The following is a 27,020-nucleotide window of genomic DNA, read 5'->3' on the forward strand; positions in this document are numbered from 1 at the left end:
GCAGACCTTTAGCAAATCTTTCGGATACAGTGTGGCCGGAAAACGGGGGGGCAAAAAGTGAGATGTAATTTCGACAAAACAACCCTAGGGTCAAGCGGTCAAGGCATTTACTGGAAGCGCTTTACAAGCCCTGAAATATCATTGAAACAAAACACTGATATGTGCTGTAATTTATAGAGAATTCAATACTCCTCATTTGCTGATAGGTCACTGACTGGTTCACTCAATAATAAAAATGACACATTACAATGAAAAGTTTAATTCCATTGATTATGCATAATTGTTGGGAACACTTAAATCAATTTTTGCAACTTATTTTGTATCTTAAATAAGAAAAAAAAATATGACTCCAGGGCACGAGAGGATGATCAGTTAAATAAGGCTCATTTATATTGTGTTTATTTGCCTACCTGAATCCAGTAGTTCGCAGTGTGAATAATGCATCAAACTAAAAGTAATCTGTTGTTGCTGAGGAGTTAAAAAGCAAATGACTATGTCAAAATCAAATAATAATGTATGTCATGATTCATATAACTGGAAGCTAATTTCAACCTTGGTCATACTCTAACTTGGCCTCTTAACTTAGAAAACTAACCTCTCCACAAGCACACTGCTTTAAAGTCACCTTGAGTAAAATCCTTTAAAATAAATGCACTGTACTGCCTGTACACACAGGGCAGACAGGCAGTGTGTAACACACAGACTGTTTGTTTATGGCAGCAGGTCTGCAAAAACCCTCCCTCAGTGTTTACCAGTGGGGGCAGATGTCAGGGTTTGCCGTGGAGGAGCAGCCACAGCCACATCTGATTAACAATATTATTGTCCTCTCCTACACTGCCATAAAGAAGCAAATGCCCCCCCCCTTCTTTTTTTTCTTTTCTTTCTTTCTATTTTAGGCTCTGGCAGCTTTCTGTCCTGTGGCATTGCACTGCCACCATCCACATGAACAAAACACGAGTCTAGAGCCAGAAGGTTAAGACAAACAGCACTACTGCTTCTTACCAGGCAGAACACAAACAAAAGTCCTGGGATACGTAGATTAAAAAGTCATGCTGATCATACAAAAACACTGTGGATCATTTCTGCTGTTATTTTTGTGCAATTAAAATAAGTGTGTAATCTCAATTCAGAACAAATGATCAATGTGACTGCAACAAGTGAGACAGCAGGAGGTAAAATTTACTTACATCTTAGCTTCAAAATAGACATGAGAGTATAAATCAGTCACCTGGGAGTGTGTGTGTGTATGTATGTGTGCATGTACAGTAAACCTGAGCCTGACTGTAAATTTGGTTGTTTGATCCTCATCCTCTCAATGCTCCTCTGTGCGTTTTGATTGGTGGTTTTTTCTCTTCTTTTCGTCACCTAACTGTCACGACGCCACTAACCCCACACATTTCCGAGCTGCTTATTGAAGACAAACAATAAACCACTGGCAGATATCAATGGCAGAGATGAGAACCCGGGTGCCATATCTGCGGGGACTGCCTGGTGAACCTGCCTCAGCCTGCGCTTCATCTCCAGCAGCACCTCTCACTCTCAATTATTTGGCTGCTGTCACAACAAATCAATCAAATTACCGCTCCAGGACTGTGTGCAGCTGCTCCTATTGCACCGCTAGTTGCATTAGCTTTGAAATGTATGAGGTCTACATTTTATCACTGTTATTTATTTAATGCAGCTCTCTCCCCTGCGAGCCATCTTACAACCACAGCAAAGTTAAATCATTAAAGGACTACGTGGAATGCATACTGTTTGAGAACACCTTAACTTAAACAGCGATTAGGGAGAAGGGATAGGTTTGGCCTGTAGTGTGTTATGATGACAGATGTTAAGTTGAGGAAGTGTGATCTGCCTGCACATGGTCACTGTAATGTACCCACAAACAACCACTCATTCTTTTTCTAATCTTAAGATAAATCAAATGTACACAATAAGCTGGTAGCATGGTTATCATAAGCCCAGAAAGGATGCTTAATTCTCTACCGCAGATAATGTAATGGGTAAAGGGACACAGAGGCTTTGCCACAGCAGACAAAGGTTAAGTCAGTGGCCCGTCCCGGTGAGCTAACCTCTTAAAGGAGCAGCAGTCAGCTGAGGCAGAAAAGATCCAGTCTGACATGTCTAACTAGTGTGGAAATATTTGGTTCTTCCCCCAGGAGCCCAGCCTTTGGTGGTGTAATGAGCAGAGTGATTTCCCTAATTTGTATCATGCCAAAACCCAAAACCAGAGAACGACACCGCTGAGCATTTTCATCAAAACGGCAGACATGCCTTTGATTGGCACTGACACGAGGTCTCATTACTGCAGGTGAGTGGGATGCCGACCTTTATGAGGAAGCCTGAGTGCTGTTTTGTGTTTCCTGTGGACGAGTACAGAGGAACAATGCTCTCTCTTCACCATTAGAACTCAGCTCTCTGATGTGATGTGCTGCCTGGCTTTCTGCTCAAAGCAAATAAGATAGGATATGCTTATTAATATGAAAGTGCTCCAGTAAACTTGCTTCTTGCATTACCTTTGAGTGAGTCATGGAGGAGAGGAGTAGACAGATGACTTTGTTCTGCTGCCTCCCATTGAGCATTACATGTACAGTCCTTTGATACAGCTAGTTTTACAAGTATGGTAATCATTCTTTGCTTGTTATAAAATCATGTGAAATGAAAACCCATTTAAAATGCAGAAGAAAGTTGGCATCACATCCGAGAACAAACATCTGCAGATGTTTTGTCTGTATGAGTCACACATACTTATAACTGAAATTGTGAAAATCAAGTATGATTTTTTTTGTCTCAACGGCCGTCATATTTACAGACCTCTAGCATGACCCAACCTAGATTCGCCTCTGTGAAGTCAGCTAGAATTGTGTGCACTCTGTCACAAAAGATAACTTTCCCCCTTGTTTAGTTTCATTGGGAATTTGTTTTTACTGCATGTTTGCAGGCATAAATCATTCTGACAAATAACCAGTTACACTGGTGCCTGTGTTTACTGAGTCTGCCACAAGATGCTGCTCAGTTTTATTTAAGCAACTGCTCCAACTTTATAGCACAACCCCATTACAGTGATAGTTATTCATCACAGTCTGAAAGGGCTGCCCTCCTAAAGCTCACAGAAATCCAGCCGGTTCTTTTCCACCAACATTTATTATCACAGAACCAGCTTTGATTAGCTGATCAAAACATAAAATCAAAATGCTCTGTTCTGTGTTTGTTTTTTTTCCTCTTTAGAGCTTAATATGGAAGTACGCAAAAACCAAGAATAATTAGATTTTATTTGACTGTGCAGATTGAACGTGCTATCAAAGCCTTCAAACATTCTGGCTCTTGTGTTAAGAGCACCATTCCTCCACTCCACACCACCCATTCCACGAGACAAACAGCCTTATTAGCTGGTCATTAGCTGCATCATTAGATTTAAACATAGCCATTGGCTGAGCTCCTCCCAGAGTCTCATTACTGAGCTTCACAGTTGTCATGTGTCTGATCTGATGCTAATTAGCTAGCAGCGTGAGTGCTGTAAAGCACACTTGCTCCAGAGGTGGTGAAATGAGCTGACTGCTCCCTGGTGACAGCGCGACACTGTATTTTACGTGTGATTAATCAGGCCTGGAGCCCTTGAGCGTCTGCGGGGGGGGGTTGGGGGGGCACACTGGGGCAGAGGCCAGAGCTGCAGTTGTCTGACAGAGGTGCTGTGCCAGCAGGCCACATTCAACAGAGTTGTGATGAACTCAGACAGGGGAGAGTGGAGGAGCGCATCATGGCCAGAGGGGCCTGGACACAGTCAAGACATTTAGCTTCACTTGTGACTTGTGTCACTTTCTCTCCACGGAGGTCCCTTCAATGCACCCCCTTCAGATAAGAGGACGTGCGAACAGGCAGTCTGTCAGTCCACTCTCTTAAAAAAAGATCTGTCACTGAGGCATTTCTCTGCAAAAGTGTTTTCTTTCCCTCTATCTCTCATGGCTGGAGAATTTCATCAGCTGGATTCAGACTGTTTGCTGGTTTGTTTGGCACTGGACAATATGGATCACTGAGAGGTGTTTGTTTTGGAGTTCTGACACCGTGACAATGTGTTTGTCGATCTGTTCATCAGATCACTGAAGCCTCGGGGTTGTCCCTCACACACCAGGAGGAAGATCTGTTGACGTGTGAGTCGGACGAGCCTGCTGGGCCCATTATCATCCACTACTGATGGATACGTTGAAGAGCTTGCTGGATAGATGCGAGTTTATTAAAAGCTCTGCCCACAGCAATGGCAGCTGTTATTTATGCATGTTTGTGTCCATTAGGCTTCTACCTCCACATTTCCTCACTCAAGGCATCTGTCCATCCATTTCCACACATGATGGGAGCCTTGCCTGCACTTTGTGCTGCACTGGCATTAATATAATCGGCATCCTAAAAACACACTGCTTTACATGTAGCCTGGCATCTTTTTACATTAGTGCATCTCTCATCTAAGATTTATGACTAACGGTTTTCCCATCCATCCCTCAATCTAATGGTATAAAAGAGACAATGTTTTAAACATTAAAATGAAAACCATTTACAACTATGATCAAAAGAGAACACTTGGACATTAAAGTTTAAAAGGCAAGGATAAGTACAGCCATGTGGATGGACAGATGAGGTTGAAAAGAGATAAAAAAGTGAAGTACAGTGCACTCTTATGCACAGGAAAGAGCCATAAAGTGCTTTTGCGCTGCACTGCAAAACGCTGACCTGTAATTAATACGGTTGTTCCTCTAGGCAATTTGACGATAGCTGCTTTTTGGGATACAAGCCCCTTAAGGATTCTTACCTGGTCAAGACCCCTGAAAAGCATTTTATTACAGTAAAAAATGCTGTTCCTTGTCAGACAATGAATGTAAAACTCTTAGTGGGGACAGAATTTGTTATTGCTAGTACATTGATAATAGTTTTTGATGTCTAGTACTCAATAAATCATCATGTATGATACAGAGACTCATTCATCTGTTTTGTGACAATAAGACACATCACCATATTTCAGTTTTTGCTGGCTATTTTCTACTTTTTTTTCCACAGACATCATACTGATATACCGTGCCCTTTTGCTCACCTTGCAGGTTCTGAAGGGGGAGTGTCATGATGCCCCCTGCAGCGGCAGCAGCCACCAGGCTCTGGATGTTGGCTGTGGGCAGAGAGAGCACTAGGCCCTGCTGCCCACCCAGGTGTCCGCCTGCATTGAAGGGAATGAGGATGGGCTGGTTAATGCCTGGCGCCGCCCCCGACATCACGCCACCCACAGCATTAGCCAGCTGCTGGGCCACCAGGAGAGACTGGAGAGAACACACACGTACCCATAAAGACAGATTACACACATTACATCATTGGTTATGTAAACATTGAAAGTTTGTGTTTCTTTAAAATGTGCAAAAATATGAGCAGTTATGGGTTTACATCACCCAGCCTTTTTTTTTTTCTTTTTTGATGGTCATGAAATAAAATCTACACTTATTTGGATTACTTGTCATTACATCAGATTGACCATTTTGAGTACTAGAGCTAAAAATATACCTGCACCACATTTAAAACATACTTCAATACCAAGCTTTTATTGTAAATGACAGTAAAGATATCTTTGAAATTGTTGTATTGTATAGTTTTGTAGCATCTTATCAGGAAAAAATCCTCATACCAGTCATTTTCAATTCAATAATATTTAGAAAAATTATCTCCACAATTTAACAAAATGGTAACATAAGATTTATCTGTACATGACAAGTGAATTTGGTGAATGAAATCTAATTAAACTTTCTGTTTTTAGAATGTGGGGACAAGGTTTTTATCTTGTTTTCACCTGCAGCCCCAGCAGAGTTAACCAATCAGGTTCGAGTAGGCTTTGTTTGCCTGCTACTGGATCAAATAATGCAGACATAAAACCACCAGCTATCATCTAATAATTTTTCCTATAAAAATTCACCTCTGCTCAAATAATGAGCAGCACATGGAACACACCACCTTAGTCCAGATAGCACCTATCTAAACCGTCACTGCACACATAAAGAACAGAAATATTTATCCCTGGAGGAATAGTTATTAGACTAGACTGCAGACCCAGAACAAAGTTAATAAAATATATCACATATTCATGATCAGTACAGGCAGCGATGTCTAACTGAGATAATTAAAGCAGATGCTAGTTGATTTCATCACTAATCAGTGTGTTCTGGCGGATGAAGCAGTTTGCAGCTGAATACTCTGCTCTGCTGTGTCACAGACTAACACTCAAAACAGACATCACACTTCCTCTTTGTGAAGGAGCTGAGAATCTTTCTTTCACAGAAATGCAGAGCAATTCAGGGTTCATCCCACTGAACAAGTCTCGCACATCAAAGAATAATGTGCTTGAAATACTCTGTACTTTTTTTAAAAAAAGTAGCAGTATTTTGCTCTTTTGATGAGGAAAATAACGCATCATGCTCGTCTCTTCTTGGGTTTTTTCATTTATATTAGTCTAAGTGAAAGCAGTGCAGTCATACCCGTAGAGGAACAGATATGTTATCAGAGGTCTCTCTGAGATATTTTGCACTGTAAAAAGACTCTTGAAATGTATCCTCTAAGGGAACGGCTTTACACCTACAGATATTTTATCTAGAGTTAAGAGCCAGAAGTGCAGCTGTCTGTACTACGGCTGAAATCGGGATACCTACACAGGGAATGACATCTTTCATTTAAATCATTTTAATAAAACCTTTTTCAAGTTATGTCAGCATTTGAACATGTCACTCTGATTTGTATAAGATACATGAGACAAGAGATACTGAAGATGCTGCAAAGTCCAACAAAATCACAGTGTAAACATGGAATTGAATTGTTTGGAATAAAATAATAAAAGCATTATGTCAGCTTGTGTTGTCTCCACAGTAAAGCAGGCTGCTTTGGACGTTGCTTTGTAAGCCTGGCTACGCTGGGTTGACTCCTCCGCTGCGACTAAAGTTCACAAGCCTTTAACTGCAATTGTCAGCTATCTGCTTCGTTTTGCATGGTGTGTCTGCAGCTTGTACGGGATACAGAACAGGCTGACTGGTGCGAAGCGCCCACCCTGCTCTCAAGCCTGGTGCTCTTAGGTGACAGGCGTGTCACTGTGATAACCCTGCATGGTGCAGAGAGCCTGCATCCACTCCGACATACATGTGATCACAGCCAGATTTCAGGCCACAATACCTGCACGCAGAAACAAATGAATACCTGTTTGTGTTTCTGAGATGTTAAAAGGATAAAATGCTTGGAGAGGTGAACATTACTGGCAGGATCGTTCACACACACACACACACACTATAAATGATGCCTCTATCTCAACATTTGCTTTGATACACAACAACCGTGCATAACAAATGACAATCTGACGCTTCTGAGAGCATTGCAAATGACATTTGCCATTAACTTGAAAAAATGAATTAATAATTCGAGAGCTGAAAGAATCCTCAAAGGACACTAACAAAGGCAACGTGTTTGCTAGCTGCAAGTGACACATGTTTAATCTTGCTTTTTTAACTAAATTTAATCTCAAATCGAAGCGGCACATAATCAAAGGCACTCTTCGAACATTTCATCTCTGTATCAAACAAAATGAGATTGCCCGGCTTGACAGCAAAGACAGCCTCACATGGAAGGGAATAGCATTAAAAGACAATTGTACAATTATGAGATGCAGCCCTGATTTATTTATTATTACAGGCAGCTTTGGAGATTCAGGCAGATGTTCGACACAGAGGCAGCTGCCAAGAAAAAGCACAGTGGAGATCTTTTTAAAGCTCCTGGTGTTAATGCTGCAATTCTTCAGCTAAGTGAGAACACTTAATGTTCACATACAAATCTGGGATAATGAGCTAAACTCAAGCATTTGCTGTGAGAATACCATCATTTCTCATCTGGATTTAAGAGCAGTTTACTTTTCACCTTGTAGTCTGAAACTTTCAACCCTCCTCTTTATGGGTGCTGCTGGAAAACTGCTGAACAGTGTTTGGCAGACCTGACAGGAGAGTTTTGAGAAGTGGTCTCCTAGGGGCCACACAGATACACAGACTGGGTGTGTGTTGGGCTCTGGAAGGCAAAGCAGCCCCACTTGGGACTGGATATGGTACCCAGCCTCTCTACCCATCAGGGGAGCACAGGCTCCTCTATCTGCTTGGCAGCTCTGGCACTGAGAAATTGCCCATAATCACCCAGATAGCGGACTTTTGTCATCCTAACTGTGAGTGGGAAACAGAGGGAAGGTAGATTCATGTTGGGTAAACTACCATTGGATAATGGTTGTTCGAACAATATCCGGCTCTGGAGCGAGAATCTATCAAAACATATTGATCCTGGAACAAGAGAATTGGGTATGGCATGTGGAGCGCCTTTGTTTCTGAAAAGTGTTAGCTTCACAGAGACTGTACTGACAGCATTAATATATTAGATAGTGACTGTTGAGAGCCTCCTGCTGAGGCTCAGACTGTAGCTGCTGCCTGCTTCAGCTACTCTCCCTCTTGTGTTTATTTCTTATCTGTTACCAAACAGCTGCTTTGACCAGGTATGTGTAATCAGGAAAGTGCTTTTAATTAGAGACTTTCTTCTCTACATTTAACAGCTGAGAATTTCTCCCCATTCAAACAAGGCCGGATAAACGGAGCAGTTCTCTAATTTTCTCATGCTTCCTCTCTTATCTGTCCTGATGAGGATTGACTGTCATTGAGTAACACTGAGTGCAGGGAGGATGGCCTTATTAAAGAGGGTGGAGGAAACCTGATGCTCTGTGAATGTATGTGCGTGTTAAGCAGTGACATTGAGCAACACTAATGAGATAGATGTTCATTAAACATCACAGAGGCACCAGGCCAATAAATCCAATCAGATAGGACAATGCCTGATTGAGCTATTAACAAGGCTGCAGGCTGGGGCTCTTTGCTCCCCTGCTTGTTTTGACAGGGCATGTATTGTCAGCTTGTTAGTGCCACAACTCAATTATTTGAAGATGATGTGTGATGACTAAATAGTTTACCATTTCACACTGGAGCATTTACGTTGGGTGTTTGTGTTTCACTCACCACATGCACTGAGAGAACAGGCTCGTAAGAAGACTAAGGAAGTAAGTTTCTGACAGAAGCTTTCACACAAACACCACAAACTTTCTTTAATAAAAGCCGTAAATGTAGCTTGAGTTAAATTGGTTGGTTTTCAGATTTTCCTTTTGATGTTCACAACTTTGGTCCATTCCTTTGAGTGTTTGCATACTGCACATCCTCAGCAAAAAAAAAAAAAAAAAAAATGTAGGGCAGATAATTTGTCATTTTAATAATAATAATAATAATAATAATAATAATAATAATAATAATAATAATAATAATAATAATAATAATAATAATGAGGGTTGTTCAAATAAAATAACACCAATCAACCTTTTTTATGTAGACTCCAGAAAGTGTAGCTGCTACTTTGGTGGCAGCTTTAGCGTCTGAATAAAGAAGAAGATTAAAAAGAATATGGAGCAACAATGGAGACCCAGTAAAAAGTCCATTCTCTGATTTTAAAAGGTCATTTATATTATAGGAAAAAATGAATCCCTTAAAATGCAAAAAGAATCAATGTTTGTGTAAACTTTCACTATGGTTTTGTTGTTTCACCTTTGAGGCTTGTATTTTAAGATTTCAATTTATTTCCTTTTTTCTTTGTATTTCTCTGTGATCAGGGTGTATGCATCAGTCAGAATCCAGTTATATTATGATTAACAGTAGCCATCACAATTAATTAAATTTGATCAAACCACACATATAGTCATAATAAAGCATTTTAAAGTGAGTATGTTATTTTGGGGTTTTCATATTATCATTATTTTAGCTATGTAATTTGTACAGAACAGTACAAATTACAACAAGAAAATAAGTATAATTGTGTTTTCATCACATCAGACTATTGTTTGTCTGTAGTGCCACAACAGTGGGGACTCTTGTGTTCTTCACATATTGTTGCATTGCATGCTTTTTATGCCTTCTGTTGTTTGGGATGTCAATTTGGCTGCAGCTTGGGAGAGCATTTAAGCATAATGCTTTTTAAACCTTTGTAAGCTTCACAAAAAGAAGGCTAATTACCATAGTTGAGCACAACAACCCGTGCACCACATAAACATCTAAATAAAATTTTAACATTGTCAGCATGTGTTATAGATGTTGGACACCGTTTCTTCATCATTCCACTTACCTGTGGACCCATCGGGTATCCTGGGTGAGACTGGCCCAGTAGACTCTGTTCGGAGGGACTGCTGCTGGCGTCTGACTGAACTGATCCGTCACGAACTCCTGAAAGAGCAACAGGCAGAGATGTATTTAGAAAAGTACAGAAAAAGAGAGTAAACAAGGATTCGACCTGACATCAACATAGACTATATAAGTAGATAAGCGCACACACTGCAATGCTGAGCGAAGGAGGGAAGCTGGGAGAGAGGGGGGAATTTGTATTTAAGTGCTTTATCAATAACTACTGTGGCACTGAATAAATTACTAACCAGCGGAGAGGCTCATTGAAGGCGGATGATGCATACTGGCGGGTCCCTGATGGCCTAGATTACCACAGGGAGATAGAGCTCCACCACAAATGCTGGGGCCATATTATTCAGCCATTTACATCACTGAGTATCACTCATCTCAGCCCACTCCCCCTCTACTCTGAGCCACAGCTATGAGACACAATTAGACCTGTTTGCTATGAGGGCAGAGTGGAGCGGAGCAGACATGGACATGATAATAAGCTTGCTGATGGCTGCAGGGAAAATAAAGGCCACCAATGATTGGTTATCATAGCAATCCCTATCACACAAAACCTCTCAGCAGTGCACACAGTGTAGGCCAATCTGAAAAGTCAAAAAGGCTCATCTGACTCTTAACTTGGACCTCAATGATAATGATTTCACATGATGATCCATTGTTGACAGTAGGAATGTTTTACCTTCTAAATCTGAAGGAATTTAATGTAAAGAACATCAAACTATGCTACGTCTATTCTCAAATAGTACTGTGAACATGGACTAATTTTTGATACTCTACTACAACATTCTGGTTGATTTGAAAAGAGAGGAGTAAATCTGAGTTTTTTAATAATAGTTTACACTCAAAAACACCATTAAACAAACTGACGGCACCTTGTAAACAACCTTTTATTGGATTTCAAGAAAATACCACAAATAAGGGAGCCAAGAGAAAGCTGAAGTGGTTTCATGGTTCAGAGGATTAATGTCTTTAAAATAAGTTGGTTGAGACGAGGAAACAAATCTTGCGGAAGTATGTGCTTTTACAAACAAAGATCATCATTCTTTTACACACATTTTCCTCAGAGATGAATCTTAAGGACTTATTCAGGACTTTTATTAGCGATGTCTGTTAATGACCTTTGGTTACCTACCTCTAATATTAAAGCTTTTTATTTGAAGAGATTTTCATTCAGTTCTCTTTCCATGGATTTTTACATTGAGCAACACCTAGAAGTAAAAAAGGGTCATCTTGTTTGTGTTGTTTTTTTCTGATTTTGGTGGAGTTTTGAATGTAAGAAAAGTACTTTTCTGTGTCGGTTAATGCTACTTGTCAAAGCCAATCAGTCTTGTATTTACTGTTAAGTTTTGATTTGGTAAAATCTGCCTCAACCCATTCAGCTATTTTCATGCATTTTTCTGCAGGAAATATTTACACCTTTGAGTGGAGATGTCTGCTTAAAACTGAAAATACTTTGGGATGGTGACTGTGTGGCGTGATACAAAATGTTAGCTGTTGACATTGCAGTGTTTATCTACAGCATGTTGATGATGGTGAGACCTTTAACTCATTCAGGATGACATTTTTAAATGTTTTATAAACAGATATAATTACAACACAAATTATATCAGAAAGGACAACCAGTGAGAAGAAAGAAAGGCCAGGAGAGAAGAATGTGAAGCAGTCAATTTGGTCAGCATACCACTCACCCTGAGTTCTTACTCACACTTAGATTGAGATGAGGTCTGTTGCACATGTTTGTGTTCTCACAGCTCTTCCAGAGAATGTGTAAATTTCAGGGTTGCAGGGCAATTCCTTTAATTGAAAATCTCAGAAAAACCTGTCTTCACCACTTACCACTGCACTGTAAAATCTATAGTTAAAAAAGTATGCAAACTAGGAGGTTTTAGAAAAACTAGAACTAACTGGAATGATTTGGGTCTGTGGAACCGAAATTAACTATAAATCTGAGGGCTGTGCAAGAAATTTGATGTGATCAAATTCATATAAGTTAGAGGTGATGCTTCACATGCTGATTTAAAGTTTACCTTACTTAGATTAACTGATGAACTTAAATTGTTCTTTCCCTTGCTTTGCAGCAGGGACTATGTGCGGATGTGTTTTCTGCTAAAATAATCACCACTGACCGCTTTATTATGGTCCAGCAGGTGTCTGTACAATTAAATTAAAATACAGGGATGCCAACAATGTAAATACAAAGTTTTAAATAATAAATCTTGAAGAAATTAAAGTTACTCAACAGTAAACTGAGAACAGTCACATGCAACAACCAAAGTGGATCTAAAAAAAAATCATTCCCTTTCAAAATGCACACATAGAACTTATTTGAGTGTTAATAACAACTAAATTAAAGTTGAGTTATTTCCACTAAATATATTCTACTTAAGTCAATGTTACAGTTTACGGCGTGTATGGGAGAAGTCTTACACCAAAACATTACTTCATGTCTTATTTTCCATTGGTTTGTGTTTAAAGTGAGGATTTGTGTGGGCAAGTGATTAAATGTGCTTAAGATGTCTTCATGCTTTATATAATATATCAAGTGCATTTCATCATTAAAAGCACCCTTTTTTAAAATAGATATTTTAAATACAAAGACTGTCTTACACTACAGATGTATGCCTTGGGACCTTGTCATTCATAGTTACAAAGCCAATTTACATGCACATCAATTTTGACTTTTTTAAACAACAGAGAAGACAATTGTGCTATGTGATGTGTCATCTGTGATTTGATAAAAGTCACCCCATTCTGAATGCAAGATATAAAACCTTCAAAAAGAGTTCAAAAGAGACTCTCTAAATGTATTGCGTCCCTTATTCAACAAGTCTTCCCTTCAGTAAAATAGATTTTGTAGATTAAATCAAACCAACCATTTAGAAATGCATTTGAAGGCCACAAAACCTTGTTTAACTGCACAATATTGGCCATGAATAAAAACAATGAAAGAAATTTAATCACTTTTCGACTGTAAGATTGATTTTCTTAAATTGAATATTAGTTTTTTTGCTTGTTTTTTTTTGTTTATTTAAAAGATAAGGCAGTGGTTTCTGGTCTATTTATGAAAGCTTCATACAAAATGTACTATTCAATAGACTTGTCAACAAGATCTCATTGCCTGTCGACTATTTTTATGCAATACATTTTAAAACCCTCTCTGCCAAATAAAATCATTTCATCTTTGCATAAAATCCAAATAATTGGTGAATAGCATGACCTACCTAATGAACCTTGAGCGTTTGATGGTTGATGTGAAAGCCCAAGGGGAAGCCTGTTTTCTAGCTGGTTACTACCTCTGGCTGGATGGCCCTGCTTCTCGATAAAGGTCCACATCCTCTCGCTTATCAGCCTTACAACGCTAAGGCTGTTTTGACAAGCCAGTCTCTTTTCACCAATTATTTCACCCATTACAGATCACGTTGTGCCCAACCCCACCCTGCACACTCACTATCTGGAATTAAGATCAATCGGAACATACAGGAAACACTTTGTGGCTGTATTAGAATTAATATAAAGCTAAGGAAAGGGCACAATATCACTGAAATCTGATGCATAATTTTTCATTTATTTAAAAAAAGCTGAGAGTGAAGCAGTTATTTCTGAGTTTGGACATTATCAAATTGACACATCTTTATTTTCACAGACATGAAACAGTTTAATTTTCATTTACTGCAACCTAAACTTTTTAACTATCCCAAAAGCAGCTCTCAGGATACAGCTGAAACATTGTGATAACACTAATAAACCTGGCAATGCTGCTGAGGAAGTTCAAAGTCTAAGAATTACTCAATTACAATCATAACAAAGTCAATTTGTGAAATGAGGATATTCAACTCATAATAAAAGAACAGGGCTTAATAAATGAATCAATAAGCTCCAGATAGAAAAGCTGATGACTGTAGTTGAGGTATTGGTTATAAATAATGAATTCTATTTGATAAACAGTGAGGGAGACTTACTGAGCAACGATCCCTTGATGCCTTTCATCGCATCATTTCACAATAACTTAGAAGGTTTCATCCCCTTGCAAATATCTGTAACGCTAACATGTTTATTGCACAAGAAAAAAAATCTATAATAAATAAATACACATGGACATCTTCCCTCAAAGGATTTGTGTAATTTCTTTAACTAAATTAAATAGCTGACCGGAGAAATACCTGAGAAGTCAATCATCAATTATTTTATGTTTTCTTTTTCATTACTAGAATCTTTTTTTTTTCTGGAAATAAAAAAAACTACTTATCCAATGTGAATGTGTATTAAATGGATTTCCAGATGGCGATTAATACTGCATAAAGAGGGGGAAAAGGAAACTATCTCAATCAGACCTTTACTCAAAAGAAAATCTTTTGATGTTGTGAATTATACACAGGTCACACAATGGATAAAATGGAATGAATGGTTATATTGATGTGAGGAAAGATGAAAGAAGAGGCCAAATGGATGAAAGAACAGGCGACGCACATTCAGCATAGCTTTACATTTATCTAGGGCATTCAGGGTACATCTCTTTTTTTAATTTCCTAAGCAGTTGCTGTCATTAGAGTACAAGTGCCCTTAAAGCCAAACAACAAACGCACCCTTTTATACCATAAACATACATATATGTGTAGTTTTTATGGCCTTGACTATTCACATAAAACACGTTTTATACAATCCAGACTCACAGTGACAGTAACATGATGAGATTTCCAGTAAATAGACTCTTTTATGTAAGTGAAATAATTATATTTATTACAGGGCACACGGTGATATTTGATGTGACTTATGTCATGGAAATATTGCCAATATCCACCACTAAATAAATTCTCTCTCATTGATCACCAAAGTGGTCACTGGAGAGCGACTTTCAATGCCACACAAGGCAAAAGGCCTCTCTGCGCTGAGTGTGCTGGGGGGGTGAAAAGAGCTATATCTATTTGACTTCATTCGGTTTGTCTTAATGCAGGGTGCCCCAAGGACTACACCACAAAACAATTAGCCTGGTTTTCATAAAGCAATCAGCATGCCACCTTGTCTAAAGCAACCACTTCATACATTGACAGTCTGTATAAAATGGTGTTATTGAAAGCTTTGTGTTCACGTTAGCTTTTGCCTCAGTGCATTTATGAATCAATTTTTGCCCATAAAAGAAGCTTTAACACTTAAGCTATTTTAGTGGAAATGCATTATGTAAGTTGTCAAATGTACGGGAGAAGCCTGGTAACGATTCGGGCTATTCAGAATGAACAGCCAACCCCCATTTTTATAATGGTCCTTTTGAAAATGTCTGGCTGAGTGCATGTGTTTGCTATTAAGATGTTGTCAATCATTTTTCTCTTGAAATCTAATCCATAGAAAATAATTTCACATTTAAAGAGACTGGAGAATATAAATTCATCTCTCAAGTTGTTTGCTAAGTTGACTTACTGCAGCAGTGGTAATTACAGTGCAAAAATATGCGATATGAAAATATAATTCAGATCATCAAAAGTGTGTATTGATGTTTGACAGAGAATCTGGGAGCTGCTGGAGTATAAAGGATGGGCCCAGACAGACAACAAGCCACATCATACACAAGGTTTAATTCCATCAATGCAAAACCAATTGTCCCAGATTGTTTGACCATTGATTTTGTTAATATCACTTGGAAAGTTGATGTGGCATTACAGAGAGCTGAGAGAAACGGGTCATTTCACTTATCATTATCACTTTAAAGCAGCTTGAAATACAAACCAAAACACACAAGTCATAGTGTGTCTAGAAGAATGCAACCTCTAATATGAAGTGTGTGCTTTAAAGTGATTTACTTAACTCCTCGCAGAATGCAAGAGAGCCCAAATCACTAGTGATTTAGCTCAGTTTCATTACCCCCACAAAAGCCCTCGACAATAACACAGGGCATAATCTGCTGCCAATAACTCCAGGTGCTCTTAGTCAGATGGCTCCCTCTGGATCTAAGTAATACTCTGTTTAGAGGCTGAGGTGGACATGCTGCACAGGATAGGTCAATAGTGTTTCTAGGGATTGAAAATCACCAGAGACTCACTTTTGAGTGTCTGCCTGTAACACTATTAGCTACATTATGGCTACTGCTGCTAGGAGAGCTGTCATTTCCTTAATTAAGAATGCAAAGGGCAAGATGGAGAAGAGGCCACAGCAATCTCCAAGGGCCTCCAACATTAAAGACTGAGTCCTATTGCGCAAGGGCGTAGACCTTCCAGGGGAGGGAAAATCTATCTCATTCATTATTCTGGCACAAAGTGGAATTATGGAGTTAGGGAATTACACAGGAGGTGGTGCCATGGAGTGTGCTGAACAGAAAGGATTTTACACCTCAGCAGTTCTGTGACTATTTCTGAGGTGATTGTTAAGCCTCAAGCAGAGGAGGGAAAACTCAGAGGACAGAGGAAGAAGAACGAGGACAGGCATAGTGGAAATGGATGCAATGGAGTGTATGTGTGTCCTCTGGTGGGAGTTTTTAAATGTAAACAACAGAAAATAGTATACTTCAGTTTGAAGGAAGCTGCTAGTTTCTGATGAATGGATAGGGAATCTGCATGAAAACAAAGCTTGCAGCAGTAAGTGTGCTGTGCGCCGACACTTGAGTTCTCACTTGTGGCCACAGGTCTTCACCAAAAGGCTCTCTGACACGAGAGTGCTCTGCTCCACCTCTTACCTGTCTCTCCCTTGATGCTGGAGGAGAGCTGGAAGCAGAACAAGCACAAGAGGGACCAGAGGGAGGTAAATAGGTGAGAAGAGGCAATGCCCATTTCAAAGGTCAAGAAGGAGAGATGGTGTGATGGAAAGAGAAAGATGGAGGAGGGGAAAATAGGGCTTTTGTGTTCATCCTCACAGGGGACTTTGGACACTTTGCACATGAGCACATCTGTTACAAAGCGTCCACATCATTCCCAAAGCAATGTCAACCTGATTAGCTCAGGGTTGAAAGAGGCGAATAACAATCAAAATTATTCTTCATCCTTTTACAGCCATCAGCAAAGGTGGGGCACTGTGATGAAGACTAGCTTTAAGCCTTTTAGGAGATGCCTGCTTCACTATTGCTCTTCCTCCTAAATTACTTAAATGATATTTGCTGTAAATAGGATTCTGCTGCCTGCAGCCCACAGTAATGAAAACAAAGACCTTCCTCTCTTTGTCAAACACCTCTTCTCTGTTTAAAAATCTACTGATCTTCAGGCTAAAGTTGGGACTTTTTTATTATTATTTTTTTATTTACCCCAAAAAATGACAAAGGTCTGTTGCTCTAGCTTTTTGAGAAATGTCAGATGTCATATGTTATATATCTCTGGGTAGTTGTGGCCACTATTACAGTTTTGTATGAACGATGCAGTTGGGGATGTAACTAACAATGAATCTGTTATACCAAGAGACAATTTTGTTAAATACTTAAATAAATTATTCATAGTTTAATTAATACACAAACATAAATAAATAAAAATTTAATGCTTTCAGTCTTTAAAATATGAAAAATTTCCTGCTTTTTAATCTAAAGCACATGAATACTTGATTTTTTACTTCATTGTTACTGTTGCATTGTATTGCTTTTTTAAAATATTTTACAGAAGTTAAAATAGAAACATAATTAAATTACTGGATAATGGAGAAAATCAGTGCCTATTTGCACAACCAGCTGCAACTTCTATGTTTAAACTGTAATAAGGTTAAAAACAGCGTTTCAGATTGTGTCCGGTCAACTGCAGGACATTCAGATGCAGCCGGTGGGGTATGAGGCCAGTCCAGTGCAGTGTGTGTGTTTGTGTAGGTGGGGGGCCAGACACCCACATGTCATGCCTGACACATCAGCTTCAGCCCCCCAGGCAATCCACCACTAATGCTGCCTATCTCCCACTTTCTATCCCTTGCCCCTCAAAACCCTTCTCTCCTCTCCCCCTTACTCACCCGTTCCTTCTGTCACAAAGGTATAATAACAATGGATCACAGCAGCACTGCAGCACAGCCTCAATCACCATAGGATAACATCAGGTGATGCAGGCTACACTGGAATATATCTTACCAAGACTAAACCTGAGCTTAAAAATAGTTGATCTAAGAATGAACTTGTCTGGAAAAAGTACTGTATTAGTTGTAGCTGTGTCCCCTGTTGTGGTTATATTTGTAGCGCTGAGTGGGTACAGGGGGAAACAAGCAAATAATCATGTAGACAAGACACCCTAAGTCAGCCCACTATTCCCAGCACATTATTCCAGAGCAGACTAATGGTGAAAGGAGGGATGTCAGAAGTAGTATTGCTTTGAAGTCTATAACTTTATTCTGGAGAAAAGAAGCATCACTGTGTTGTTCCACATCCTGAGATATAAAAGGAAAAAAACATAATAACTTCACGATAGCCTGGATCTTCACTGCCCTATACTAGCTCTCCCCCTTTTCCCATCCACACCCCTGCCTCATCCACCATACACCCACTTCTCCTGCCTCAATCTTTGGTTTCAAAGGAAGCGAATCAGCCAGAAGGACAGAAGGTTATGCATTAGTACTGGTCATTGCTCAAAGAGCGATGGTTATAAATAATAAAGGCTTGTGAAGGACACAAGGGCTGTGGGATGCATCTCTGGTTCACGCCACACAAGTCAAAGACAAGACTGTAATTTCTATTCCAAAAATGTGACCCTTGCAGCTTCAATTACATCTCAACAACACCAACCGTGTCCATGCAGGAGACCTGATTCCTTTTTGTTAGCTCTACATAAAAGGCATGCTGTTATTGGTTATGGAGCACATGCTACACATACATTTATTTTTTGAAAATTATTTCCCAACTTAAAGAAAGTGTATTACTAAAATAAACGAATAGTGAAACTCAATTTATTTTCTCCACAGCTGTCCACCTACACAACTTGTAATGCTCTTTTCTTTGGAGTTGTTTCTACTCAGAGTAAAGAATAAACTCCAACCTTAAAAGAAAAAAAATCGGCAGAACTATCTCGTCTGTAGTTTTTTTAAGTTTTATTTGTAGCTCAAAGTCATTTCTGCATAAACAAGCATCTGTGAAAGCTGATGACCTTAGCTGTTGTTTGTTATGAAAACATGAAGTCTACTGTGTACTCATCTTCCCTCTCTGTCCTCCATGCCACACAGTAATTGTGTTGCTGTAGCCATGGGCACTGCAGGCACATTAGCAAATGTATTACACCTCCTTTATAGGCATGCATTAAGCTTGTTTTCAAGTTTGCGCAGACAGCTGAAATCCCCATAATGAGATCCACCTCCTGGGTAGAAACTTGTTCCCCCTCTGTCTCCTTTATCCTCTCTTATTTACTCAGCATGGCCCATTCAGCACTGGGTTTGCGCCACTTTATTACTTAACCTAGCCACACAACATTACGAGGCTCTTTGCATCAGCCAGCAGCCTATCCCACCATGCATCCTGCTCACTAAGCTGATTACACAAAAATAATAAGAACTCATGCCGCAAGCAGTGCATGTTTGTGTGTCTCAATATATGAAAGAAATTTTTACACAAGAGACAGTACCATATCTACCCTATGTCTTAGGAATTTTGTTTTAAAATATTGTAAAATTTACTGCTTTGCACCAAGATGAAACAAAGATTTAAAGTTTAGGATTTTTCTGTTTTTTCTATTATTAAATTTTTTTCTCTTTGTGAGCCACTCCATGTTGTCGTTCATGCATTACAATGTAGAACAAAAGTGCCCAAATCTAAAAATGCATACATACAAAAATGCAACATTTATATATTTAAACCAAAACTATGTGACACCAAAAGCACAGAGAAAAGATTTTTTCTGATTCTGAAGTTTTGTATTTTAAAATTAAAACTACATTTAAGAATAGCTGCTGCAACATTTCAAGCTTTGCAAGCATGTGCTAAATAATACAGATTAAATACTTTTCACTACCCAAGTTCAGAATCTGTAAATGACGCCTAATGAGCCTAAAGCTGCATTACAGCAGTTGGTCGATCTGGATTGGACTTTTTGTTCTAAATGACCTCCAACACCAGGAATCAATGAAGATTCATTTTACTCTTTTGGGAAGAGAGGGGTCTATAGGTGACCTTTGTGAAAAAGTACCACCATTTTGGCAGAATCCGTATAAGTGCAAACCATTTCATGCAGACAGTAAGTGTATGAAATGAGTGCTCCTGTCATTCCAGCATGGCTCTCTTTGACAGCATGATGATAGAAGCGTCACATCCTTGGTAGAGTAAATGCAAACTGACAAGAGATGAGTCTTTGGTTGCTGAATATAATACGGAATTGTGCTCTGAGTGTCTTATTATCTTGTCTGTTGATGTCTGAAAGGGGAGATTTGCTTGAGAAGAGAAGACAGAAACTGTACGCATCCAACACCATCTTGTCCTTAAAAATAAAAAAAAAGGGGGGAAAAATTGTTGCCCCACTAACCACAGCTTTCCCGCCTAATGTCCACTTCTACTTGGAATAAATACAAGGCAGCAGGATGTTTGTGGTGTCTCGTAGCCCCTGTTACTTGAAGTGGAAGACTATTTGCACAGGCAAGCTTTTAGGAGAAGAACGACCCTTTCACCACTGCAGTAAGCGTGTGGAGACTGGCGAAGGTTGACAATATACTGTAGACAAACATGACTGTTACTGCTATTGTCTAACGCTGTCTCACTCCGTCTCATACTGCCACAAACTCTTAGAAACTGTGTCGGGGCACTAATGGTAAAGTCGTGCATCAACTTTGTGGAACACAAAAGATGTAGGAGATTCTAAACGTAAAAATACACGGTTGATGTTTCAGAAATGTTGAAGAAAACAGCTGCAAACAGAAAAAAACAATACAGTTTTAACATGGATATAAACTTTCCACACAAAGCATTTATCACATATTTAATATAAAAACCAAAGACGACGAGAGATCATGTACATCTTTATGTATTTTTTGGGACTATAACTTTATCTGTAAGTTCACCTTAGCAGTTACAGACTATGTAAAAGTCATTTTACTTCAGATTCTAAACACACTTCCAGGTAGCTTGTTGTGAATACCTGTATATATGTGTGTGTGTATGTGTGTGTGTAATGAGATGACTGCAACTGCATTAAGGAGCAGTTTTCTGTCTCTGCATGATATAGTCATACTTACATTGCAGCAAGTAAATGTTTATTCGTTTTAGTTCCTTTAAAGTATTCTCTGATATTTTTTCTTTGTTTTCATGTGATAAGCTTGTTGTTGTATTTTGTGACTTAATCCTAAGACTGGACCACATCATCAAAGTATTTTTTTCTGTTTTTAATTTAAAAAAAAAACAGAAAATGTATCTGTTGTTTGCCAAGATGTGAAGTATACTGTCATCTATTGCTTCAAAAAAAGCAAATATGTAACTAGTAAAGCTCCTGCTCTGTCCAGAACCACATAAATAAAACCATATAATGATGTAAAGCATTGTTCAAATCACCCGAAGAGTTTTTCCACATATAAGTAGCATTTACGTTTCTTTTCTAATCTAGTACAGCCACTGCAAAAGCAGAAGAAGAAGGGGGGGAAAAAGCATCTGTATCTCAATTAGCAACAACAGTTTTTCCAACAAAAGAACAAAAAAGCTTCTTTTACAAATCAACCATATTTAAAGATAGACAATAGAGCTTTAACTGATTTTTAAAATAATTTTATAAAACTACCGAGAAATTAAATAGGAAAGCTTTTACCTTAATGGCCACATATGTTACATTCTGCTGGTTTAGAAAAAGCTTCCATGAGTTTCTGCATCTGGGAGGTAAAATAATCCATCATCTGCATTTCAAAATGTGAACATCTTTAAAATGTTCATCCAAACTGTTGACATTGTCAACACTTTTCTCTGTAATCTGGAAGCTTTAAATGTTGTGTCTCTCTTTTTCAGTGCCCCCACATTTACTCCACTGTGTGTCACACCCCCCACAACAGGACTGTGCCACTCTCCTTGCAATTCCCTGGCAAGACATGTGGGCAGCAGCGCCCAGACCAAAAATGCTGCTGGTTTAGGCCAGAGTTCTGCCACTGGGTAGAAACAACCATCCTACAAAACTCACAGCTGTGAGTGGAGTGGCTCTAATTACTCACTTGCAGAATGATCATAATCCATTAGTAAAGATGAGGCAGAAATTGATGCAAATGTTTTTAATTTTAAGGTTTTGTAAAAATGCTTGAACTAAGCATGGTTAACCTCAGTCAATTAATAGCTAATTAGTTAAGTGATAAAATAGTTTTTTTAAGATAGTAAACAAATTTAAACTAATTTTATTGTATTTTAAAATAGTAAAGCACTAAGTAATATGAAAATGCATGAAGGGGAAAAAGAGAAACAAAAGGCAGCGAGTGGGAAACAGGAAAGGAGTCAAATAAAAACTGATCAGAAAGGAAGAAAGAAACAGATTTGATGCTTATTAAACCAAATTGCAACACTTTTCAGATAAATCCTGCAGTGCACAGTTCCTGTTTAGAACTAGCCTAGGGTTATTTGTGAAAAAAGGATTTAAAAGACATCTGAACTCTTAACTGATTAAGTTTCAGACAATATTTGGCTCTTCTGCTTCCAAATTCTTTCTTTCTTTTTTTTCATTTATTTAATTTTTTTTTTTTTTTTGTCGCTAGTGTTTGGCAAACTTGTTCCAAAGGAACTTTGCCATACTTTTTACCACACACACACACACACACACACTCACAGTAAGCCAGTAAATAAAACACGCTCATATTCCATTAACAGCTTTCATCAAATCCAAACAAACAAACACTGTTTACTGGATTGTAAGTAAATTCCAAATACCCAAACCACCCCCCAAAAATAATTGCGTATCAAAATCTCTGAAACTCAAACACACTAACAGCAGGCAGGCACGTACACAACTAACAGAGATGGGAGGAAAGTCAAACAGATCATTACAGGCTGACATAAAAGTTTATATAAATATTCAAGCCAAAAAATCTAAAGCAATTAAAGAGGAATCGTGTCACTTGTCATTTTGCATCCACATCCATGAAAAATGAATAATAAGAAAAAGAACAAAACATGACAGAAGAGGTTAAATATACAAATAAGCTCTTTAAGTCCTTCAGTTATTTGTTTCTACTTCCCATAACATTTTATCTCCTTTTAGACACTTTCAAATAAAATTGAGTAAAATAATCTAATAATTTGGCATGTAGAAATAGTTGAGAATTTATGATAATGAGGATAAGAGTACATCATTTTCCCAACATTAAATATTTAAACTTATATTTAGTAAAAAGGCATATATTTTAGTTCTGCAGCTGTAAGACAATGGCAATTTAAATATATTTTTGTTTGGTCTCTCTTTAATGAAATCATCTCAAGATAAAAACTTAAGGGCTAAATTGCCTTCTGCTTCCCAGATTCTAATTAGAAGATCTGTTAAATGATTATTTCAATCATTATGCTTATTATGATTCATAATGAGGCTCGTTAATTGAATTAGTCCACATGACTGAGCTTATTTAGATATAACTAAAACAGTGTCAACACTTGATTAATGAGTTAACAGCAAAAAGTTGTCATTTTGAATATAACTGGCAGAAAACAAAAATATATGGTTTTAAGTTATGAGTTAATTGATAAATATTTTATTAAAATTTACCAATGCAGCAATGTTTAAAATATTATAAATATTACCTATATTAGAATTTAAGAAAAATTATATGATATTGCAAAATTGTTGAGCACCAGTAAAGCAAAATATCTTTATGGCTAAAATGAGATTTTTATAACTACGGTTAAACTTTTGTTTTATTTTAAAGATTTTGTGTAATAAAGGCTCATGCAAATCTAAAACCACAAAACATACAAGTAAAATTAAAGCAAAAAAAAATTTATATTACTAAGTTAAAGGTGTTTTAAAAATGCACAGCAAATTAAACACCTGTTGCCTTGAGTCAAATAAACTATCACAAACTATCTCACTGTATGAACAAAGTGTTTCTCTAAACAACAACAAAAAAGTCTGTAAGTGGATGAAAGTATTTAACACGAGTTTCTATGCTAACTATCTAACCATTAAAAGAGTAAAACTTGCTCATTCATACACTTAGTTTGTTGCCTGATGCCTCTGACACCTGTCCCAGCACTGGAAGCTCCCCATTTCCACCTCACAGCTGGCTAAACCAGACCTCAGTCAGACCACATCCAGCAGCTATTCGATGGAGAAGGGACAGACATGGGATGTGTGGACTTACCGTACAGCTTGTTGGGAGTATCTTCTCTGTCTGTGGACTCAGAGGGCAGGAGCAGGGGCTCGTCGTTCAGATCACTGTCTGGGGTGGCCGCTTTGTCGTCCGCCCGGAGTTCTGCTGCGCTCATTTCGCTGCGCAGGGAGAGCAGCGGCTTGCTCAGCTGCCCTGTAATCATTGGATCCTGAAGGGAGCTGGGAGCCCAGGTGGGAAACAGGGAGGAAGAGGGGGAAAAAAAAGAGAAAATGCCCCTGGTTAGATGTGCTTCAGCGTCTCACCCTTACCGGCTCCTTCTCTATGTCTCTACTCACTCCCTCTCTCTCCTCATCTTCTCCTTCCTATCGCTCACTCATCACTCTCCCTCTCTCTCTCCCGCACCCTCCCTCCTCAGCTCCCTCTTTTATCTGAGGCTGGTGCTACCCCACTGACACTGCCGGCTGCTGCCTGGTGAAGAACTGTTACGGATCGCGTGACTCTACCATTATACCCTGCAGCCCTAAAACGGTGATACATCCATCTCCAAGGGCTCATTACTACCTGACATGTGCCTCATCTTCGGCAAACACTAAGCTGACAGCGATTTTCAATGAGGTTCATATGCTGTGCACTGATAAATAAATCAAAAGAATCTAATTCTACATCTATGAGAAAGATATAAGCAAAATTCAAACCACTGATTATATCAATTTTCACTTAGTTGGGGACACACAATCAGATTAAAGGTGACATCTTGCAGCAGTGTAAGGCAACATGAACTTACAGCCTGATTTAAGCAAGACATGAAGTCACTGATGTTACCAAATTTTTAACCCAATTATTTACATTTTTTATCACTGTGTAGAAACAAGATAAAGCAGCCTCTACATGACATGATTAGAGTATTATGCCGGCAGTGTGTGAATGCAGCCAAGTGGAAAATAAAATGAAATATCAAAACAAGTTTTTAGAAGCATTATGGATTTAAATAGTTCCAGCTCATGAGCAAAACACATATACATATATTTATCTTTAATTTTAGGAATATTAAAAGGAAGCTTCCTATAAGGATAAAAACTTCTCTTACCTCAACAAGCTCCAGAGGACAAGAATAATAGTTTTCAGATACTCCAACTGTTGAAATCAGTCAAACTGCAGCTGCAACATGCCACCACTGCTACTGCATGCTTTCTGCTGAACCACAAGCAGCTTCCTCAACCTTCCTGTATCTGAATGGGGACCAAAGATTCAAGCCTGAGGTTACTTCCTAAGACAGACCCTGGAGATTTCACCTCCTCCCTTTCTCTCTCCCCCATACACAGGCTCTCCCTCCTGCTTTCACTCCCTCTGTCTCTTCCCCCTTGTGTCTTCTGACGAGAAAGCTCCTCAGACAGTGTTAACCCCACCTCAGGCTCTGAAGCACAGACACAGAGCAGCAGGACTACGGCCCTCTTTCTTATTTATGAATCAAGTCCAACCTAAATATGTCTAAGCAGGGGACAGGTGACCAGAACATACATAGACATGGAAAGGAAAAGGAGGGTGAGACTTGTCTTACCCTGCACCCATCAACAGCCCGTCATTTCAATCAGGGTGGTCGATGAATTGCTACCCAGAGGGGCCTTTTTAATGTGCCCATCAAGGGAATGTGCCCTCTCTGATATGACACGTGATAATCTATGAAAATGTTAATCAATAGAAGTAGTTTAAGCTGTCGTTAAAAAAACGCGAGCCAACTGGTCAATACTCATATCCCTGCTAACAATGTCACTAGTCATCAGAGCTTCATTTGTGAAGCACTTAAATGTGGGACACTGCACATCAATGCTCCTCTCTGCCCGCCGAGGTAAACACATTTTCCCCTCTGTCTGAGCTTGGCCACACTCTGCATGCATTTGGGCCCACCCCCACCTCCTACCTCCTCTCTTTTGAGTTGCTTGATAGGTCCACTGGAGGGCAAAATTAATACCTAATTGAATCTTGCAGTCATCAAAATAATCAATAGTTTTTTATTATTTATTCTTCACAGTCTGTTGACTGTTTGAAAGCTCAGAGGGACAGCGGAGAGTACAGACAGCCCTGAAATTTCTACCGTTTCACAATGTAATTTTCACTGGGGCATGAGAGTTTGCAAGACCTATAAAAAATGAGAGCACTGGTTTTTGTCAGGAGGTGGGGAAAAAAATAAAGAAAAAATGGGAATCTTTGCCCCAGCAGCTACGATGAAAAATAGAATAAACAAGCTACTGACACTTCAGAGAAGGGCAGGGTCCTTTCTGTCCATCCCTCCATCTTTTTCCCTTTTCCCTTTTCTTCTTATTTCATCATATCAGGAGCGTGGCGGTACCTCTCTAATGCTGGCATTTCTCTTCCTGACAGACTCCAAACAAGTGCTGGGAATGAGATCAGGGCTCTAATCTTCCTCTGGCCTCAAAGGCTCAAGGATAAGAAGGCGACACATCTCTCACTATCTTACCCAGCTGATAATTACTTAAAAAACACACACACACACACACAAAAAAAAACCAAAACAGCTTTAGCTATTTGCAATCATGTCACCAAATTGGATGTTTTTTTAATTTAAGTCATAATGTCACTAAT

At 38.9% G+C, this 27,020-nt stretch overlaps 1 protein-coding gene across 1 annotated transcript in view; it reads right to left on the reverse strand.

Moving 5' to 3' along the window:
* Window positions 1-25,595, reverse strand: part of pou6f2 (POU class 6 homeobox 2) — a 67,665-nt gene extending 42,070 nt beyond the window's left edge. Inside the window, exons 1-4 of the mRNA XM_041967504.1 lie at window positions 25,507-25,595; window positions 24,450-24,637; window positions 10,204-10,301; window positions 5,081-5,300 (exon numbers count right to left, since the gene is read on the reverse strand). Coding sequence (XP_041823438.1) covers window positions 5,081-5,300; window positions 10,204-10,301; window positions 24,450-24,621 — 490 coding nt within the window. The 5' untranslated portion in view covers window positions 24,622-24,637; window positions 25,507-25,595. The remainder of the gene's footprint in view (window positions 1-5,080; window positions 5,301-10,203; window positions 10,302-24,449; window positions 24,638-25,506) is intronic.
* Window positions 25,596-27,020: the final 1,425 nt, after the last annotated feature.

This window comes from Melanotaenia boesemani, chromosome 18 (assembly GCF_017639745.1).
Source record: "Melanotaenia boesemani isolate fMelBoe1 chromosome 18, fMelBoe1.pri, whole genome shotgun sequence".
NCBI lineage: Eukaryota > Metazoa > Chordata > Actinopteri > Atheriniformes > Melanotaeniidae > Melanotaenia > Melanotaenia boesemani.